General features: G+C 40.8%; 1 protein-coding gene across 2 annotated transcripts in view; it reads right to left on the minus strand.

Annotated features, from left to right (window-relative positions):
- Window positions 1–17,977, minus strand: part of zmp:0000000755 (phosphofurin acidic cluster sorting protein 2) — a 38,799-nt gene extending 20,822 nt beyond the window's left edge. The window contains exons 1-2 of one of the 2 annotated variants that reach the window (XM_026354427.1): window positions 17,423–17,977; window positions 2,041–2,128 (exon numbers count right to left, since the gene is read on the minus strand). In XM_026354427.1, coding sequence (XP_026210212.1) covers window positions 2,041–2,128; window positions 17,423–17,847 — 513 coding nt within the window. In that variant the 5' untranslated portion in view covers window positions 17,848–17,977. The remainder of the gene's footprint in view (window positions 1–2,040; window positions 2,129–17,422) is intronic. The other variant, XM_026354428.1, reaches the window with a different exon arrangement.
- Window positions 17,978–19,062: the final 1,085 nt, after the last annotated feature.

The following is a 19,062-nucleotide window of genomic DNA, read 5'->3' on the forward strand; positions in this document are numbered from 1 at the left end:
TGTCTTTCTGGGGCCACACTGGGAATGTTATAACCCCTCTACTCTGTCGAGCTCTACAGGCCTGTGGGAAGTTCTTAGTCTCTAAATTAGCAAAAAAAAAAAAAAAACCAAATTGCAAAGACAGTATGTCATTTAGGGTCAGGAGAACAGCTCAACACGAAATTGTATTTTAGAGGTTTAAAGGCATTTGAGGCTTCTGTTTTCACCCAAGACACTGTTATGCGCACACACACACACATACACCCACATAATTGGATCATATCTGGGTGCACTGCAAATGGGAGTGCTTTGGACAGCGGCTTGTGCTGAAATGCGGATTGCACGCCATTCCTATCATAATCCAGCTGAAATCAATGTCTGGCTACAACTCCCCAGCAGGCACACACAGAAAATACAGGACATGCAGTGCAGAGTCATGTAATGCATGTGAAGTAGCATAACACATTACAACCAAATGTGGAGAAAATATAGCAGGGGTTTGTATGAGACAGCCCAAACTACTTGTAGTGACCCAGAACCCTCCAGGGTAAGACACTGAAGACTCTCCAAGGGAACATAGAACCTCCTGCAGGCTAAACTGCAATCTCATCATTGCTACTGCTGTGGCTTTGGGAGGCCATCCAAGTGGTTAGCCATTACAGAGCCACTGTGTGCATGTAGGTCATCAACCTGATGAGACCCAGAGAGAGAAGAGAGAGAGAGACGGCCACTGTATGCTAAGCAGAGGCCTGATGACATGTGGTAATGAAGCTTTGTCGTTCAATGTCGGAAAACAAAACCCTCTTTTTCCTCTGCCATCTCCTCCAACTGTCTCTTTATCCTCTCAGCGGCTCTGTTCTTCTAAACTAAACCTGCTGGAAATTGCATTTAATGCTCCAGTTCCAGGGCTGTGGTGAACAGAGCCTTGCTCGGCTGTCCTCCGGGCAGCTCAGCAGAAATGGGAGAGATTTCACGCTCTGAAGACAACGTAGCTCATGGGGAAAGCCGCATTTGGTTGGTCGCCTTCTCCTTCAGGATGACAGTAAAGGGGGTATGATTTGTAATGTCTATTATTGCATAAGATTTTAATTAAATTTCATAATGAGGTGGAAATACAAAGAGTGGGACAGAAAATGTACCTTTCTGGATGGACACCTACTAATAGTATTAGTTTCTCCTATCTAAAAGTACAATATGCACACCCGGTGCTCGTCCCTACGGGTTCTATTCATTAGATACTTTTATATGCCTGTGATGTTGACAGCTGTGATGCAATTCATAGCACCTCACTTTTACTTTTGCCTTGTTTTCTCCAACATTTTGTTTCCTTCTCCATCTCCCACACAGGTACACACACACACACACAGTGATGGGGGTGGGACATTAACAAGTCAAAACAACCTCTTCGTCTTTCTGCCAACTGCCAACAATATGTCAGACAAACAAAATAGTGTTCTGTGAGAGACATACGGTATCCTGCCTTTCCAAAGAGCTTACTATGTCTTCTAGGAATACTTTCCACATAGAAGATGCCGATGGAGTAATCGCTGAACTGGAACATGTTGCTACAGTGACAACACAACTGGCCTAAAGTCACCTACTTAGGTATCGTCCTGCTAATCTTCAGCAACACGTGCCTTCAATTGCACAAAAAGTAGTTTTCCATTTAATTTCAGGTATTCTAATCATTCTAATTTATTTAGCATTCTGTTGCTATTAATTATATGAACTTTACAACATCTCTACATTGTAGAAATACACTGAAGGGTTATACTGTTCATGGAAGACTTAAAATGTCACTGTTACATATAGTTACAAACATGGATTAGCAATCAATGTAAAATGCATAATCCATCTTAAGGTACTAATGCTTCTGCTTAGTGTGGTAACGCCAGTCTGCCTTTTCAAGTACCTGAGTGGATGTGACTCACAAGAGTAGCTCTGGAGGTTGTTATTGCTTTGTGCCAGCATACAGCCAAAGCAAAGAATTGAGAAACAGCATTGAATGTTTTGAAATTGAGCCTGTTACTCCCATCACACACAGAACATTAACCCACTCACCTGTATTTTGACCGCTATAGACAAGGAGTTTAGCTCTTTATCCAGTTCTTTGAGGACCACCAGCTTTTTCAGTGTCAGGCTACAGAGCCTGTGGGTGAAAAAAGAACAAACGGAGAGAGGAGAAACAGATTAGTGGCATAAATAACACAATACAATTCTATCTGGACATGTTATATCACCTGAGGATGAAAAGCATGGCAGGCAAAGCAGAACTCACTCCTGCCCACATTTTATTTACACTTGCGTCATTGTTCTCTCTAAAAAATATCTATTTCTAGATCTACTTTTTTGTGAATGGATGATGCTCCAAAGTGCAGGATTCTTGTTTTTCACGGATGGTGACACAGCACAGATGCTTTGACAAGCAATAGTGCAGTTAAAAAGTCTTTAGTTAGGTCTGTTTACACATGCTGCTACAAACGAAAACACTGTCTTCCATCTGGTCTTCTTTTAATAAGGAAAAACACATGTATGTGCACATGACTCTGAAGATCCTAAATAGATTTTTTAGAGCCATTCTGCAACACTTGCTGACTTCATTCATACATTTCCTGCTAGGCAAGTATGATTCACAAAGACTCATCAAGAGCAAAGGAAATTGTAGTGGTAGAGACAACAACAATGGGTTGGTCTGTTTAGAAATAAATCTAGTAGGGCATAAAGAAGGCAAAAGAGTTGTAAATATAGTAATGCACATACAGACAAAACATTTTATTATTCTGCATGTATTAGTGATCATGCAATAAAACTTGGCAGGAACTGTGCAAAAACTCCCTCTGGCCCAAACAAATGACATCATTCTACATTATTTTAACGGCAGAGTTTGAGCGTAAATTGCTAATCCACTTGGCTGCACGATTACCTGAGTTACTTCATGTGTGTTCAAATAACAAATCTATTTGAGGCTAGAGTAATTAAACGTTAAACCCTGTAGGCAGCGCATGGATCCAGCTTGCCTTATAGTGCGAATGAGTCACACCAGCCAGCTACAGCTCTCTGTCAGGAGGGAGGGAGACAGAAAGCACGGCTGATGCTTTAACAACATCTCTATCCTATCACATCTCTCTCGGTAGACTTGGATTCACATGTAGTTAAAAAGGCTACCGGCACTAAAGGAGGAACCTGGGATTTTTAAATTATTATTTATTTAGTTAGACCGAAGTGCCTGTCGTCGTGTTGTGTTGTCAGTGAACCTCATGGCCATCTGTTCTGGCCTGATGCCAGTCTGCCCCTGTGGTCATTCTCAGTGCCAGTTCACTTCGCCACCCAAACAGTGACTGCTGCGACAGCCCAGTTGTAACATAAAGAGCTAAAAGTGCTAAAAGAGCAGTAGACATGGATTCAGCCTGTTTTACAAAGAATTGTCAGTGTCCATGTCAGTAATATGGATATATTTTGTTTGTGATTACAGGAATGTAATGCTTGTTATTTGTGGCAAGGTCTCCCTTCCACTCAACACACACTGGCACACAATCAAGATCAAAATAGGAACTTGCAGAAGCCCTAAAAAATGCATTAATACTGAATTTTGGCATGTCATTCCCACATTCCCAGAGAGACCCTGGGGTGAAAGCGCAGCGCGCCTTACTTTGCCAAAGAGAACCAAAGCACGACAGGGTCATTAATCCATAGAAAAGACTGAGTTCAATATTTCTGTGAACAGGCGGTGGAACGCAAAAGTAAGTGATACACTTCCTGTCTGTTTCCCAGTTGATAAGAGCCCATGGGGGAAATCCTTTTTCACTTTCTGTGCTTGCATTGGTTGAGTCAGCTCATCACCTGCCATGCTCTTCTGATTGGGTCATCATTGTTATGGACTTTATTGATTCTCACGTGCACGCTGGCATCCTGGTGTGGAGGGAGTAATTTGCTAGTTTTGATCATACTCAGAACACATCAATGAGGGGGCAGAGAAACTACAGCCTCCAAAACCACTTTAATGCAGGCCTGCAATATTTAATTATATCTGATTTAGTTAGATTTAACTAATAAACTGGCACTGGAACTTTAAACACTATTGTAATATATCCTAGTTTCTGATTGTCTGTATCGGTCATGTCTTTCAAGCTTCACATGCAAACACACACACAGAACATGTATCTATGTAAATTTACTAGTGAGTAGAATAGGCTGAATCTTTTTATATAGATAAATCTATTAATTATTTAAAAAATGAACTGACTATTTAGTGCTAAAGGTGTCACAATATAAAAAAGCAATAGCAATTTTCACAGTATCACATTTAGGTGGCATCTTAAAATGTATTGTTTTGTCTACTTAATACTCCATAAATGAGATACATTTATACAAACGAACAAATCCTCACATCTGAGAAAGTTGTTTTTCCTTGATAAATGACTATTCATCAATTTATAGGAGGCAGATCTTTCTGTCAATCAAACATATTTCTGCTCTGGTACTGAATGTTACTGACTGTCATTATGATTTTTTAAGCAAGCTGTGGTTTTTAAACTGTTTAAGCTCCACTCGACTCACTTTTGACCATTAACATAAGGAGGGGGATAAAAAAAACAGTCAGCTATAATTGTGTCAAAGGCACAGGACAGATGAACTTTTAAGTTAATTCAGGCATCAGAATCCAACTGCACCACAGGCTAATTATGGTAAAGGTGCAAATCTTTGTCTAGATGACATCTTCTATTACTGACACAGACACATAAAGAAACTGACAGTGGTGTCATGTCACAATGAGCAATTATTGACTGCTCTGATGGAGGCGGCCCAGTAGATGCCTGAGCGCTCGACAGCTAATAGCTTTAGCCTGTATGGCATCGGTCACACTGCTGCTCCATCTAAGCCCATTAGTATGTCCGAGTCACTAACTATAGCGTCACTAAGGGTTGACCTTTTTCGGTGTCTGAAGTAAAGAGGCGCCATTAGTTTACAAGACCATTTTCCCCTTTTAGATTCTACACACAAAGAAACATACCAATATTACTAATGAATTCAGGAGCAAGGAGGTTTTTCTTGTGTAAAGGCTAATGAAAAATGCTTAGACAAACAAACTCACATATATAGAAAAGAGGATAAGTTAAAAGATGCAGCAATGAATGTAGGTTTACATCTAAAAGTAATCATTACTACTGATTACTGCTGGATGGGAAAGCAAGTGAGAGTTAGTGCTAAAGATGGAGTGTGTGTGGCTCTGCTCAATCCTTTCACATTTATCTCTGCTGGACAAACAAAACAAGCTATCAGGCAGTACACTCAAACAGCCGCGGTCAAATATTTGGTCTCCGATAAGAGACCTGTGACTGGGTTATATAGCATTGTCTTATCATAGCCGCTTCATCCATTTCCTCTACAGAAATAACAAGAAGAAGAGACAGAAGAGAAGAGAAAAGTAAAGTTACAAACAATTGAAGCTTCGGGGGAATTGCAAATTTAAACGCTTTATCACTTAAAGAACTTTCTAAATTGACCGAGTCGCCAGTGCAGGCAAAGCTCAAAAATAATGTACGACAAGCGTGACCGATGTAAACATACACATATGTATTATACACAATATTTTACAACTGAATCAGGAGATAGTCACTCTGAAATGCCTCAGCCAAGCCTATCTCTCCTTTCCCGAGATGCTCGAACATCAGAGGAAACCAAATCAATTGTGGGAGGTGGATTAAAGGTGGATGTCGGGGACATTCCACACAGAAAATAATCCCTTTGGTTAACCCCGTTCTGACCTCATCTTCCCGAGTCAGGCTGGCTTTCTTTATCACACACGGGGCCTCACACAGGTTCTTCTGGAGTCAGATCTCAAAGAGAACTGAGAGAACTACTGGCCCGACACCAAGCTTCAGTCACTTGTTTTGAATTTGGCTCTTTGGTAAAATTATATCTCTGTCTGGAGACTGCCTATTCCACAGGAGACGTAGCTTATATCACACCGACATCAAAAGGTATTTAAAAAATGTAAATCCCAAATCTGAAATGAACTCCCCAGGCCCTTGGCAGTGGCATCAGATTTGTGAAGATCTGACGCGAAGCATCTGAAAAAATAATTATTTAAACTGAAGGCAAGAACATTGAGACCACAGAGTTTTCTCTCTGTACATTCCTTGTTTTTCAGACATAATTTCTAAGACAGAACAAAAAGAGGTCATTCATATACTTACAAGAAGAAATTTAAGAGCTATACATGTTTTCATAGCAATAATTCCTTGTGGAACTTCAATACAGTCCTTACAATCACTGGATCCTAATTCATTACAAATCATATTCATTTAATACAAAGTAGTTTTTAGCGTAAGCATGATAAGAATGAAGCCAATTATTCTGAAAATAAGAAAAGTTAGACTAAACTATAATGAAAAACTGTTTACCCTTCATTCAGAGCCCTGCACCAGGTGCTGCATGAGTAAAAATGTACTTATTGTAAGTAGAAAGCAAGTGAAAGAAAGATGAGGATGAAAACAGAAGTAAAAATAAAGACTTTTGCCCTGATGCATCCCAGTATCACCACACCTCCACCTGCCATGGTTTACGTCCAAAAAAATAAAAAGGTGCAAAATATCAGTCGTACTTTGAGGTCAGTTTTTGGGGGGCAATTCTGAATCACTCAACATTTACCCAATATTATACAGAGGCGTGTTTTACAACACTCTTACTATGTTAAAAACTACATGTGGCTACTATCGCTAAGCTATTTCTGGACCACTTTAGTGACAGCAGCATCTCAGCTTGTGACACAAACACATTTTCAAGTTTAAGGGCTTACAAAGACACAGCAGCTACAGCAGTATACAAATGAAAAGACTTCTACACTGAGATATGGCATCAATGTTATATCTGCTTAGAATTAAATAAATCGCAAACATTTATGAGCCTATGAAAATGTTTAACAGGCAAATGTGGACATGAGTCGTCAAAGACTACAAATGGGCATGCACAGCATCGACAGAGAGACCAACAAACCCTCTGAACTGAACGATATGCTGCCTAAACAAAAACAGACTTTTGTAATTCTTTTCTCCTGGTCAGCATTCTAGTTGATGTTTTGCCAGTTCCATGCCCTCGGATCACTGCACAGCGATTGTCAGAGGCACAAAGCAGGGTGGAAGTGGAGGATGGAGGATGAGTGATGTAACAGAGGGCTGAATGAAAAAGAGACTGTCTATATTTGGTGTATGCTGGGGGTTCCAAGCTAGAAAAAGAAAAGACTTCAAGTCTTGCTTTTAGTGCTTTCAATGTACCATTTCTCGAATTCTCTGCTTGTGATGTGAATACAGTCTTTTAATAAAGCATGGTTGAACATAATGCTCTGCATGGAATTCTCAAGCAATGTGTGTCTGCGTATGGGACTGGCTTGTATGTGGGAGCTTTTCAGTCAAGGCCCTTACTGAGGAACGACACAGCACTTTGTTCTTTCATAACTCTATTATTTGTTCATGTCTACTTGCATAATTTAGCCCAAATAAAGACTGCACTAGTCTAAAAGCTACTTCTTCTGAATATTTCATTCCCCTTCAGGAGAAACAAGAGCAAGTCTATTCACAGTCAAGGCTAACCCATGAAAGTAGTCAGATTTGCAAAGGCAGCAATACAAAGATGTTTCCTTTTCTTTTTATGCTTTATTCAGAGCCTTTTAATCAAACCAGTAACAAAGAGAAAAGGCACAAACCCTAACTCTAATCCCTTCGTTCTCAGATCCATACCCAAAGCACCCACAGACACTTCAATAAGTTTCAAACTTTTAGTCTGCAAATTAACTGTTTTTACATAGATGGGAAAGTGATGGTGACTGCAAAAGGCTACAGAGGAATCTGAGAAGTAATTATAGTTGTGAATATCAAAATTACTTTTGGAGCTTTATTGGAAATTCATTTTTGAATCTACTGTATATTATGAGTGATGAGGACAGATCCAGAGTACTGAATGAATCGGTTTTAACAAGTTCACATAGTAGGATGCACCATAAGAGCTTAGCCTGCACTTAGGCTTCCATGCCTAAAGCTATTTTAGCCCCCAAATATCTGGTTATGTGTGCCAGATGGCCATATGCTGGTGGAGCTTTAATTCCCTGAATGAAATCTTCTCAAGGCCACAATGAAAGAGCAGGAAGAGGCTGTGACCAGGGTAAACAAAGAGAACAAGAGGAAACTATTAATTTGGCAAAGTCTGAGTTCTATGGCTGCTTAGTTTACATGTGAGACACATCCTAATGATGCCTACAGCAACATAACTTGAGGGTTAAAGAATTAGTATGGAATAAGAATATAGCCTTCATGGGATGACCTGTCATGTGCCAAAGAGGTTTGTAAAGCCACAACTTGAGACCTAAATACAAATACATTATATCCTTTAATCTTTCACAGCTGTAACAATGAACATGTCACATGTGACATTTATCTCATAATGCAAAACAACAGATGGTGTGCACTCATTAATCAAAACACAATGCCAAATATTTTGCAACAACATGGCGGTTTAAGCTTGACGAGTAGTCATGTGATTAAAGTAAAGTCACAGTTACACGTAGTTACACATAGGGTTAACATTTTCTGAGCACAATACACCAAAAACACGCAGGCTTGAAAAGTGGCTGTAGATAAGTATTCCAGCATTGGCCAGTTTTTAGGCTAGTAAAAAATTATCAAACGTCTAATCAGACATATCACAGTGGACCTGGAGCATAATCCACAGAGAGGGAAGAATTTGTAGATGCACTACAAAACGTCAGCATCTGTAAGCTCAGCCACAGCCATTCGGTATTCTGGTTCACCTACGGCTTCCATGTCAACCCTCACAATAATCCTGCAGTTCTTTGCATTGTTGTAAGAAAACACACCCAGACACGGGGACAACAAGCAAACCTTCCATAAATATTAAAAACCTTTTAACAATTTAATTGTAAAAAGGTAATTCCAATATTATTTTATAATAACAAAACACCAGATTCAACAGGAGCTGGTGTCAAGCCACTGCTTGGGTAAATTTTAGCTTCTTTTGGCCAGCTGGTGCAGAGGCATCAGCTGCAATGGAGCAATTTGGTGGGAGGTACGACAGGTGTCATCACTCAGGTATAAAGTCACCCTAAGGGGCATGTTATGAAATGAAAAATAGTCGGAGAGAACATACATCAGTTGTTTCCAAGAATGCGAGAGAAGACAACATAATAGCTGCATTCATGTCTAGTCGTAACCTTCTGTAATATGGTCTTTGTAAACTCCGTGGTCATGAGGTGTCCCAGAGTTTTGGCAGAATCTGACTGTTGTTGGGATTACCAGCACACTTTATGTAATACTACACAGAGCTGGTGCATTGGAGCTCAGTGCCAGGTTTTATCTCAGTTTGGTGATTTAAGCCAGTGCTTTCCCTGAAACACACAGTTGAAAGAGATTCACTGTGTATCCATGAAGTGTGAATCAGAAGTCTAACTCCTGTGCTCTTGTTGTGTGGGTGGTTTTGTAGAATCCTTTAAAGACTTCTCTCTGATTACGAAGGGTGTGCTAGCAAATTGAGTATGTTTCCTATTGAGAAATATGGGGCCAAAGAAAAAAAGGGTTTGAGGAAACAGGAAATGCAAGAATAGGATGAAACTGTGGTCTTATTTTACTATCAAATCCAGCTCACGCTGCGAAAAAGAGGTGGCAGCAAGTCAAATAAACTAAGATAAGACATGACTTGTGTGTCAGTAATCACAGAGAAATATATTCATAGTTCAACATGTTCTCTCCCATTGAAATGAATGCCTTCAGTTGCATGAGCTACCACTGGGTTTTACCAGATTACTTTAGCTTCTTTCTCAAAACCCCATGCTGCCTTCACGGCTCAGTGATATGCTTGCAATTTCCAGGAACTTAGTACATAGCTGTCATGTTATGTTGTAGTTTATTTAGTGCTAAACAGCTCTTTTGTTCATAGTAAACCACAAACTGATGAGGTAAGCGGGCCCATGTTTGTCATGTCCACTGAAGATGAAACAAATGATGAGATAATCGGTTTACTACAGTACTACAGTAATGAAGGTGGGACTTCAACTTCATGCCAGCTGCATCCCCGAGTTCACAATGAGTCTAGAGTAACCAGTCCAACTGAGAGAGGTTAATCCTGTATAACAGCCACTGACATTATGACTGAGCTTTACAATCCTTTTACAGTAGATTGACTGGCAGGAGTCTAATGGTTGGATCAAACAATCTCTGTCTAGCCTACTCAACAGAAAAACTCAAAAACATTGAAAAAAGAGAGCAAAAACTGACAGAAATGATAAAAACGACATATGATTATGATTTATAGGATTATAAATTCTAGACACACGAGTAGTGAGAATATGGTTTTCTGGAAATTTAAAAATTTTACAAGTTACTTTGCTTCCAGAGACTGATAAATTATAATGTGACTTTATGATAAAATTGTTCAATGCTGTAACTACCTGTTATCATTTCAGCCACTATTACACAACCTTACTTACTAGCGAATATTTGGAAATGCAGACCAGCTTGGATAAATAATGTGCAAACTGTGTCCGAGTCATGTATTTATGGTTTGCAGAGCTTATGTAAGCCTTAAAAAAAAACACTGAAGATGATTCATCTTAAAAAGTCCTGATGAATGGGCTGGACTGCGAAAGGATTAAATAAATGCAATGAATGCAATGATGGCAAGCTTTTACACATATGAACATCTGTAGCTCCTGGAATATTAGAACACACTCAATCCCCATCTGCATAAAACAGAGCAAATCTTTAACTAATATTTCAGTTTAATGGTTTCACAACGTACCAACTCTGAAGGTTGGATGTGAAAATAAATAAGCACATTGATCAATTTGGTTTACAAGGTGTTTGCTAAAAATGAAGCTGAACTTTCAGCTTCATCTGTCACTACCTGTCTGTCAGTACTACCAGCTTCTAGTGATGCTTGAACATCTGCGTTTGGTGCTATGGTAAAGAGGTACATGCACCAGGAGCGCTGGGTTATGATGAATGAAGATAAAACAGATTGAATATTGCCTCAGGAAGAAATATAGAACAAGGTTATGTGTTGTCAGTGCCAACGATGCTACCTTGACTGTAGATGATAAACAGGCCTTCTTGCTCAAATCTGTTTTCTGCAACGTAGACAACGCTTTTCAGAAAGAAAAATGAAGGGCACTGTGAACTGGTGGTTGTGCAATCAATAAATGTCCACTGGTCAGCACCAGCAAAAATTTTCTAAAGTAAAAAAAATCAACGTTTAAACTTCACAGAAGGTTGGCTATTTAATCAAGTGATCTATTGCATGTGTATCTACTAATGTAATATTCACAAAACAACTGGTTCATCTAATTATACTGTTATCACAAGTGAACAATGACAGTCTGAAAGTGCATTCTAACAGCTCCTCCCAGTCCATTCCCCCTGGCTTAATGTGTCCAAATGACTAATGTGCTGAATGTGTCCAAGTTAGAGCTTCTCCAGACTTTCTGTATACCTTGCTTTTCTCTATATCTATGCGGCAGTAATTTTAGCATCAGCAATGCCAAGTTGAATGGAAACTGAAGGTTTTAGGTTTATTAGGCCTAAAGGAATGACAATATTACATATATACTGCAAATAAGAAACACCCTTCAAAGTAAACAGTGTGAATAAAAAGCTAGGAGATGCACAGCACATGCACGGAAAGAGGTCTCCAGGCAGTTCAGACTTCTTAATCTGTGATTAGACAAGTGGGCAGGGCATCAAGCTCTATGCTGTTTGAGAGGTGAAACTCTAGGGATTGTAATTTGCCTAACAAACCAGCAAAGTCAAAACTGTCTTTTCTCAGAATTGTTATTTAGCCAAGAGAAGTGCAACATTTCCACTGGGTTTTTGACCACAACAACATGATTAAAGTAGTGATCTCTGACTAGAGCTGACAGTTATAATGAGATTTTAATCATTTAAAATCATTAGGCTCAATTGGATAAACATAACTACATAGCCTTTTATGGTTAGGTTTGGAATATTTGGGTAAATAATTCTGATTTATGCTTAGTGACATATTCCAAACCCAACCCTACCTGAATTTGTTTACAAGACTGGACTCTGCTAGAACGTAGCACAGGATCACCCACTGCCATTATGACAATGCTTCTGTTTTCAAGTGGACTGTCATGTGCTCTCATTCATCCACACCAGTGTTTTGTGCACAGTCTGTGTGTTGCTGCTGGCACATACAGCTCAGGAAATGCCTGAATGGGAGAGGTGGGAAATAAGTAGAGCAAGAACAAGAGAGAAAATACGAGTTGAGAGACATTGTCCCCAACGTGCTTATTTTGACAGGATCCTCCCTGTGTCAGAGGACAGTTTCCTTGCCTCACTTGTTGGCTCGGAAAGTTGGTTCTCTTCACTAGCTGAGACCCCAGTATCCACCCACACAAGAATGCGGCCTTCTCCCATTCTGAGGTCCAGGCAGGGTGAAACAAACCTTTCTTCCCTTTGTGAGGAATTCAACATGAGCACTCATGTCTGTTTACTGTGAAGCTCTGAGCCAGTTCAGCAAAACTTTTCAACATGGTGGACAATCCACAGCTCCATTTCTGTCCCTCCCTCCTCCCAGAGAGCAGGTTGTTGGTCAACAACCGAATATAAAAAGGGGTGGAGGGTAAAGCGGAGAGGCCTGGCTTTGGCTGCTTCGACAGCAGCTCTCAGGTTGCCAGGAATGTAAAATGCTTCCCAAGGAAATTCTTCATCCTCCAGGAAGACAGGGAAGGAAACCAGGAGATTTTTGACACATTCAGACAGTGGGAGTGAGCGTAAAATGGGGGGGAGGGAAGGTGCTGATTGGCTGCTGCTAGCAAAGAGTGTGGAAAGCATGGCTGAGTAAGACTGATTTTATACAGCCCTCATCATACTAAACAAAATCGCCACAATCACGAAGCAGTGAGATAAATAAGTGAAATGATCTGAACTGGGAAGCATTTTCATTTAACCATGGCTAGATAATTCAGCTAGTAACAACGCCTGAGGTGCTGTATATGTTCTATATGCAAACGTAAACAAGTGTTATGAAGTAAGGAATCAAGTCCTGATGACTGAACAGTTGTTTGACTTAAACTGTAAATAAGTAGAACAAAGACGGTTAACATGGCTCAGACTGGCATAGAGTGCTGTGTCACCATCCTGAAGGACACTGGAGATGGCTGATGGGACCTAGTTTATGATTCCAAAGGGAAGCACAGGATTAAGCAGACAGTGTCTGTGCACAGCATCAGATTACTAGCTCTTCTTTTCCTGTTATGAAATCAGATTACTGCAGCTTCCCTGCTAGGAGAAACAATATCCAAACCTTGAGAAGGAGGGGTTATGGGGGAGGTGAAAGGGTAAAATAAGCTCATATTATCCGGCAGACAGACCTCCCTGTTTGTATCCTGGTTTCATCTTGGTTCAAACTGACAAAGAATTACAATCAAAAAGATTTTGGACAAGGATGATGCTGGATATCACACGCTAACAATTCAAACATTCGGAAACACTGAATGCCTGTATATATCACAGTATAAGCCTCACAGTATGCACAGTCTTGTAGCTAATGGCTTCATCTCCACTGACCTAGAACAAAAGGCACAATAATGTCACTCCAGGCCAGCCTGAGTTTTTTTTGTTTAGCTTCTTTATTTGCTAACATGCACGGCACACAATCATTTGATACACTAAACAGAACTGGGGCAGAAGAAACAAACATCTGTCCAGAGCCTGCAAAGTACACTCGATTATTATGAAGATAAGGCGCTGCCACTCACAAGAAAATACGGTCATCTTATGGCTCTCGTGAATCATACAAGCAGAAAGAAGACTGGTCTGCTCAGCCAAGATAAACATCGGAGAAAAAGAGGAAAGATGTTGTTTTTGTACTAGTGGGCACACTAGACACACTCAGATATGTTCGCCTCTCTGAGCCCACACAGTGAAACCTAAAAGGATATACTGTATATTTGGAGCACAACAATCAGTGAAATGCCATGTTAATACATTTTTTTTTTCCAGGTCTTGAAAACATTTTTGTTCAGTGACCCAAATAAGACTAAATTGGAAACAGGTGGCCCTTCCATTTTGTAAACAGTGAATCTGGTGAGCTTGTACAGCAAACACAAGAACAAACCGCTTGGCTGTTCCCAGCGTGTTAGTGATGGGGGTAAAGGTCACAACTTTTGACCTTAGTTATAACAGGTGTTTGAACTTGGCAAAAAGCCAACTATGCAGTACACGTAAATATTATTCATTGTTGCTTAATGCCATCCTGACCTCTGCATTAGTGTGACTTGCAAATTATATATTGCTCCCTCAACAAATACCTGCCTTAGATGTAAACAGGCCAGTCGGATTCTCCAGCAGACGGCTATTATATACTGCTACGTCACTAACTCTCACCACTTTTGGTCTGTCGACAAATGGCAGTTTCAGATAAGCATATTTTGCTATGTCATCACGTGTACACCCCTTAAGCAACACAAGCACGTTATTCCCACGTGTTTGTCACAGCAGTGAAACAATAATAATTAGTTAAAATATTTAACCCATCTACAGTTGTCTACAGTCCTCACTTTGGCAATATGCATGGAAAAATGTCATATTTCTTTCCAACAGCACTTATTGTACCACACCCAGAGAGCGTAGCTTTCTCCTTTTATTTTTTTCTCATTGAAAGTAACTTCATCACAGTACCCTGTTTTACACATAGTGTTCATGCATCCATTACATGGTATACCCTTATGTTTTTATTTTTTTGTTTGTTTTTTTAGAAGAAATCACTGGATTAATTCTGTAACCAAAAGAGCATTTCAGGAGTCTTCTTGTGCATTTTAACCCTTACCAATCTTTAGTCAACTATTTGTTGAGGGGGAATGGGGAAAAGGTGGGGTCTCTTTACTCACGGCAAACAATGTTGAGGTTTTATGTTACAATAGAAGAGATGGGGGGGAAAAACTCAGCTTATATGTACAAACCAAAGCACTAATACCACGTGGTATTAGAGACATTTGAGTGCAGCAGATTGGCAGGCATGGCAGTCCTGGAATAAAAACAATGCTTGTCCAACTGTTGAAACAGGCGCGTTAAGAAGGGAGCTGCCACAACACCCGTCTGGCAGGTAGAAACAAGTCAAATACTCTGAGTATACACTAAGTATTACGTGATAGCTTATGGCGCATTTGTAACAAGTAGTCAACAATTACTAGTGCAAGAGTAAACGGCTCCTTGACCAAATACGGACAGAACAAACATTTTTGTGACTATAGCTTGACGCTGTGTCAGAGCATGAAGTGCCACAGGTATGTCTACATCAAAACTCTCCAAAACTGTCTGTACAACAGTCCCCGAGCCTACAAGAGCTGACAACGCATTTTCCATTTTGCATGAAATATTTTCCCCAAAGCATGGCTTTCAGTAGGCCTGCAGATTTTGGAAGATTACATTTTAAAATACAGCATTCCATAAATACTTGTCAACAAACAGCAATTGTGTGTGATGTTTTAAAGTAACACAAGAGCAAACCGTCAATTGCTAACAGTCCCATGTCCTCCATTGAAAAATGGGCCACTTAACTGGACACCCGCACTCGCTAAAGGCTAGTGGAGCAGCAAACAGCTGCACACAAAATGTCCCCGAAAGAATGTCATGGCAGAATCCCCTGAACACATCATGAATGGAGCTTTCGTATGTGAAAGCTTCACATAGGAAGACCTTTCACACCAGTCGCAGATCAGTGATCTATAAGGCAGGAGCAGGCTTGGCATTTTGTAGGCACTGTAACTGTAAGCCAACATGTCAAACACAAATTACAACTCTTTAGCATAAATAAACTATTGAGTCATTACATATAAGATCCAGTTTATTATCCCAGACATCAACAAAAGGAGTGTCAAGCAACTACTGCAATCCTATGCTGAACAATGACTGGTACACCTTTCCTCTCTGCATCATGAATAATCCATTTCATATTCACCCTTATTCATCTTTAATACACCCCCCTGTATACAGAAAGAAAGCACGTAGTTCAGATGCATACACATCAGAAGCCAATGCTCCTTTCAGGGGCTCAAATATATTAAAAAAATAATAATGGAATCACATTTTCAGAAATAAGACTACAATAAAATAGCATTGTGAGCTATGAAATAGAAATAGAAAGTAATGCTGACACTTCAAACAGGAATGATTCTCAGTGTAGCTGGCTTCCCACAGACAAACCAAAATACTGTTTAAACAGGGATGTGAAGGATCAGCATCATGGTAAATTATCCATGTTTTGCACATGTTATGATTCCATTCACACTTGCATACTCATGCAGGCACTGAGAAGCAGCAGGCACACACACACACACACACACACACACACACACACACACACACACACACACACACACACACACACACACACACACAATGTGGAGGAAACCCTCCCCTTGCAAGCCCACTTCTCTCCCAATGAGTGGAACAGATCTAGGTCAAAGCTGATTAATGTGCCCACAGCTCCCGAGAGGGTTCTGGTCAGGTGGCAGCCATGCCTGCTCACTGACAGTGAATACTAATGCTGAATTTTACACAGTATTACCGCGTTTCTGGATGTGAAATGGTGTCATCGGTGCAACATAACGACACAGCGGATGGCTGAGAGAGTAAACTTGTGTACACATTGTTTTTTTTTTTTTTTTACTCCTCTCTGTCTCTCATGTCAGCTGCTGTGTGTGACCGGTCAATAAGAACCGCTGAGCTCCACATGGCTCCATGAACATACAGATAACGCAGCATCCGATGGTTGATGCGGGTCTCGCTGGTCAACCAGCTGCTGGAGGACACAGGTCCTCCTGCTGCAGCTTCATGTCATCGCATTTACTCCTCGTTGTGTCGCCAAATAGGTGGCATGAAGACATCAGCTCAGGCACAGGCCTGCGTGCAATTACGCGTAAAGCTTTTAAACAGCGTCGCCACAAAGCAGCAGCTCAGCAGCGACAAGCCTGCGGACGGACGAACTAGTTAGCTCAACTTTTGTTAGCTAGTTGTCATAACGGTGAGAGCGACGTTGAATGCCCCGAGAGAAAACACGGGAAACACACTTGGGGGGACCACGTCTTATTGTGTATGTAAATTAAACAGTTCAGCGCTGTCATTCTAGCCGACGGCATCTTTATTTGCTCATTTGAGCAAAGACTTAAAACCCATTTTGCGCGACACATGAGAGGCAACCGAACCCCAGTAGCTTTAGCGTTAGCCGCCTAGCTAGTTAGCTCGCCTCTTAGCCCAGCCAGCAGTGTTGTGGAAATGTGAGGCGGCTTCGTCTCTCCTTCACACGGCTACAGCTCAGCCAGGGCGTTGCTTGTCCGGCGCTCGTTTATTTAACTGTTTGGTGATTTGTGAACAGTGTGGCACTGCACGCACAAACACAACAATGGTAACGGTACCTCGGGACGCAGCTTGGGGATGATCGGTCTATCTCCCAGGTCGCAAAGAGGTTCATGGGTACGGGCATGCTGCCGGAGCCCGAGCCCGAGCCCAGGACCACAGCCCCGGCTAACGCTCCGGTCGGGAGGGTTGTCGGTGCTGGTCCACCACCGCCACCGCTGCTCGGGTTCAGGAAAGCGGCCCGGACGCCTCCTCTCTCTACAGCCGCCGCCATCATCACCTCCACTGCCTGGGGAGCAGCTCTAGCTGAGTGTCGGACGAACGCGGGAGCCGCTGAAGTGCGTGCTGGGTGCTCCTGCTCCTGCTCCGGCTCCGGCTCCTCCAGACTCCCTGCTCCTCTGCACTGACGGGAGATGCTGATGGGCGGGCGGAGCGTGTCACTGCTGATAGAGGGCAGCACATCCCTGCTTCTAGGGTGGGACATCGCTACTGTTGGTCATTAGAAAATTAAGATGCACAGACAACTGTGTAGAAATAGCTGTTGTGCACAGTGATGTTACAGAGGAATATTCAGGTAATCGGCATTTGCAGCGTTGTCATTTCTATTTGTTTGCCACTGTAAAGTGCTAAAATGAATTTAGTTGGAATTGCTAGTACGCAGCGTTTGCAAATATTATTTTAAATGGAAGTATATGACCAGCTGTGTTTTATCAGTTGTGTCCAAAGCGCACTGAGGCAGACTGAAAGTGACCACAGACCACATCACAAGATCAAAACATCAAGCTTTGTTTAGTGGAAATTAGAAAAGAAAGTTCTTCACAGATTTATCTAAATAAAGAATACAAGACTGATCATCTTAGCGACGTTTTATTTTACAGGTCCCGTATCTTACAATAATTAACTTGAAATGTTTCTCATAATATCTCAATGGTTATCTGGTATTTAGGGAAGTTTTCTATAAAATGCAATTGGTAAAAAATTCACACAGTCATACATAGTTAGTATATATTTTTAATAATAACATTTCAAAGGTTTAACGAAAATCTTTATGCAGTAGTTTGTGAAACATTCATAATTCATTCTTGATGAGAGAGAAAATGTTCCATGACTTTATTTCACATGTCTACTTTGTGGTAGTGCTGACTCCATGAAGGTTTATTGCATGAGTCCTTTGTTAATTAGAAAGTTGTGGTAAAACAACTAAACACCAGTTAACTATGAGGAATGTGTGAGGAAACGTTCCGGGATATTATTTGGAAAATATGGGAAAACAAAGCAGGAACTTTCTGTAAGAATGCTGGTCGATGTGTTTGAACATACTTTTTATGGCTGTGCTTTCTTTTTTGTTGTTGTGCTTTTGATAATGTTATATGTTTAATAAAAACAGATACAGGCTGGAACAACAATATAATAATATGCGCAGTGCGCAACACAGGATATTGCCATTTATTGCAATCTCTATAAAACTCATGTCTGCCCCACATTAAACTGACAAATGACAAAAGGCTGATTGTGCAATAACCCAATGTTACTCATCATTTGTTATAATCACATAACGACACCTGGTACTTGATGCAGTCGCTGTTCTCATGATACACTGTGCGTGTTGCGAAACGCATTAACCGACTGAAACTGTGAGTAAGGACCAAACTAAAGGTGACTTGACTTGACATGCTCAGGAGGGTTGGGTAAGTCTGTT

The sequence above is a fragment of the Anabas testudineus genome, chromosome 15 (assembly GCF_900324465.2).
Source record: "Anabas testudineus chromosome 15, fAnaTes1.2, whole genome shotgun sequence".
NCBI lineage: Eukaryota > Metazoa > Chordata > Actinopteri > Anabantiformes > Anabantidae > Anabas > Anabas testudineus.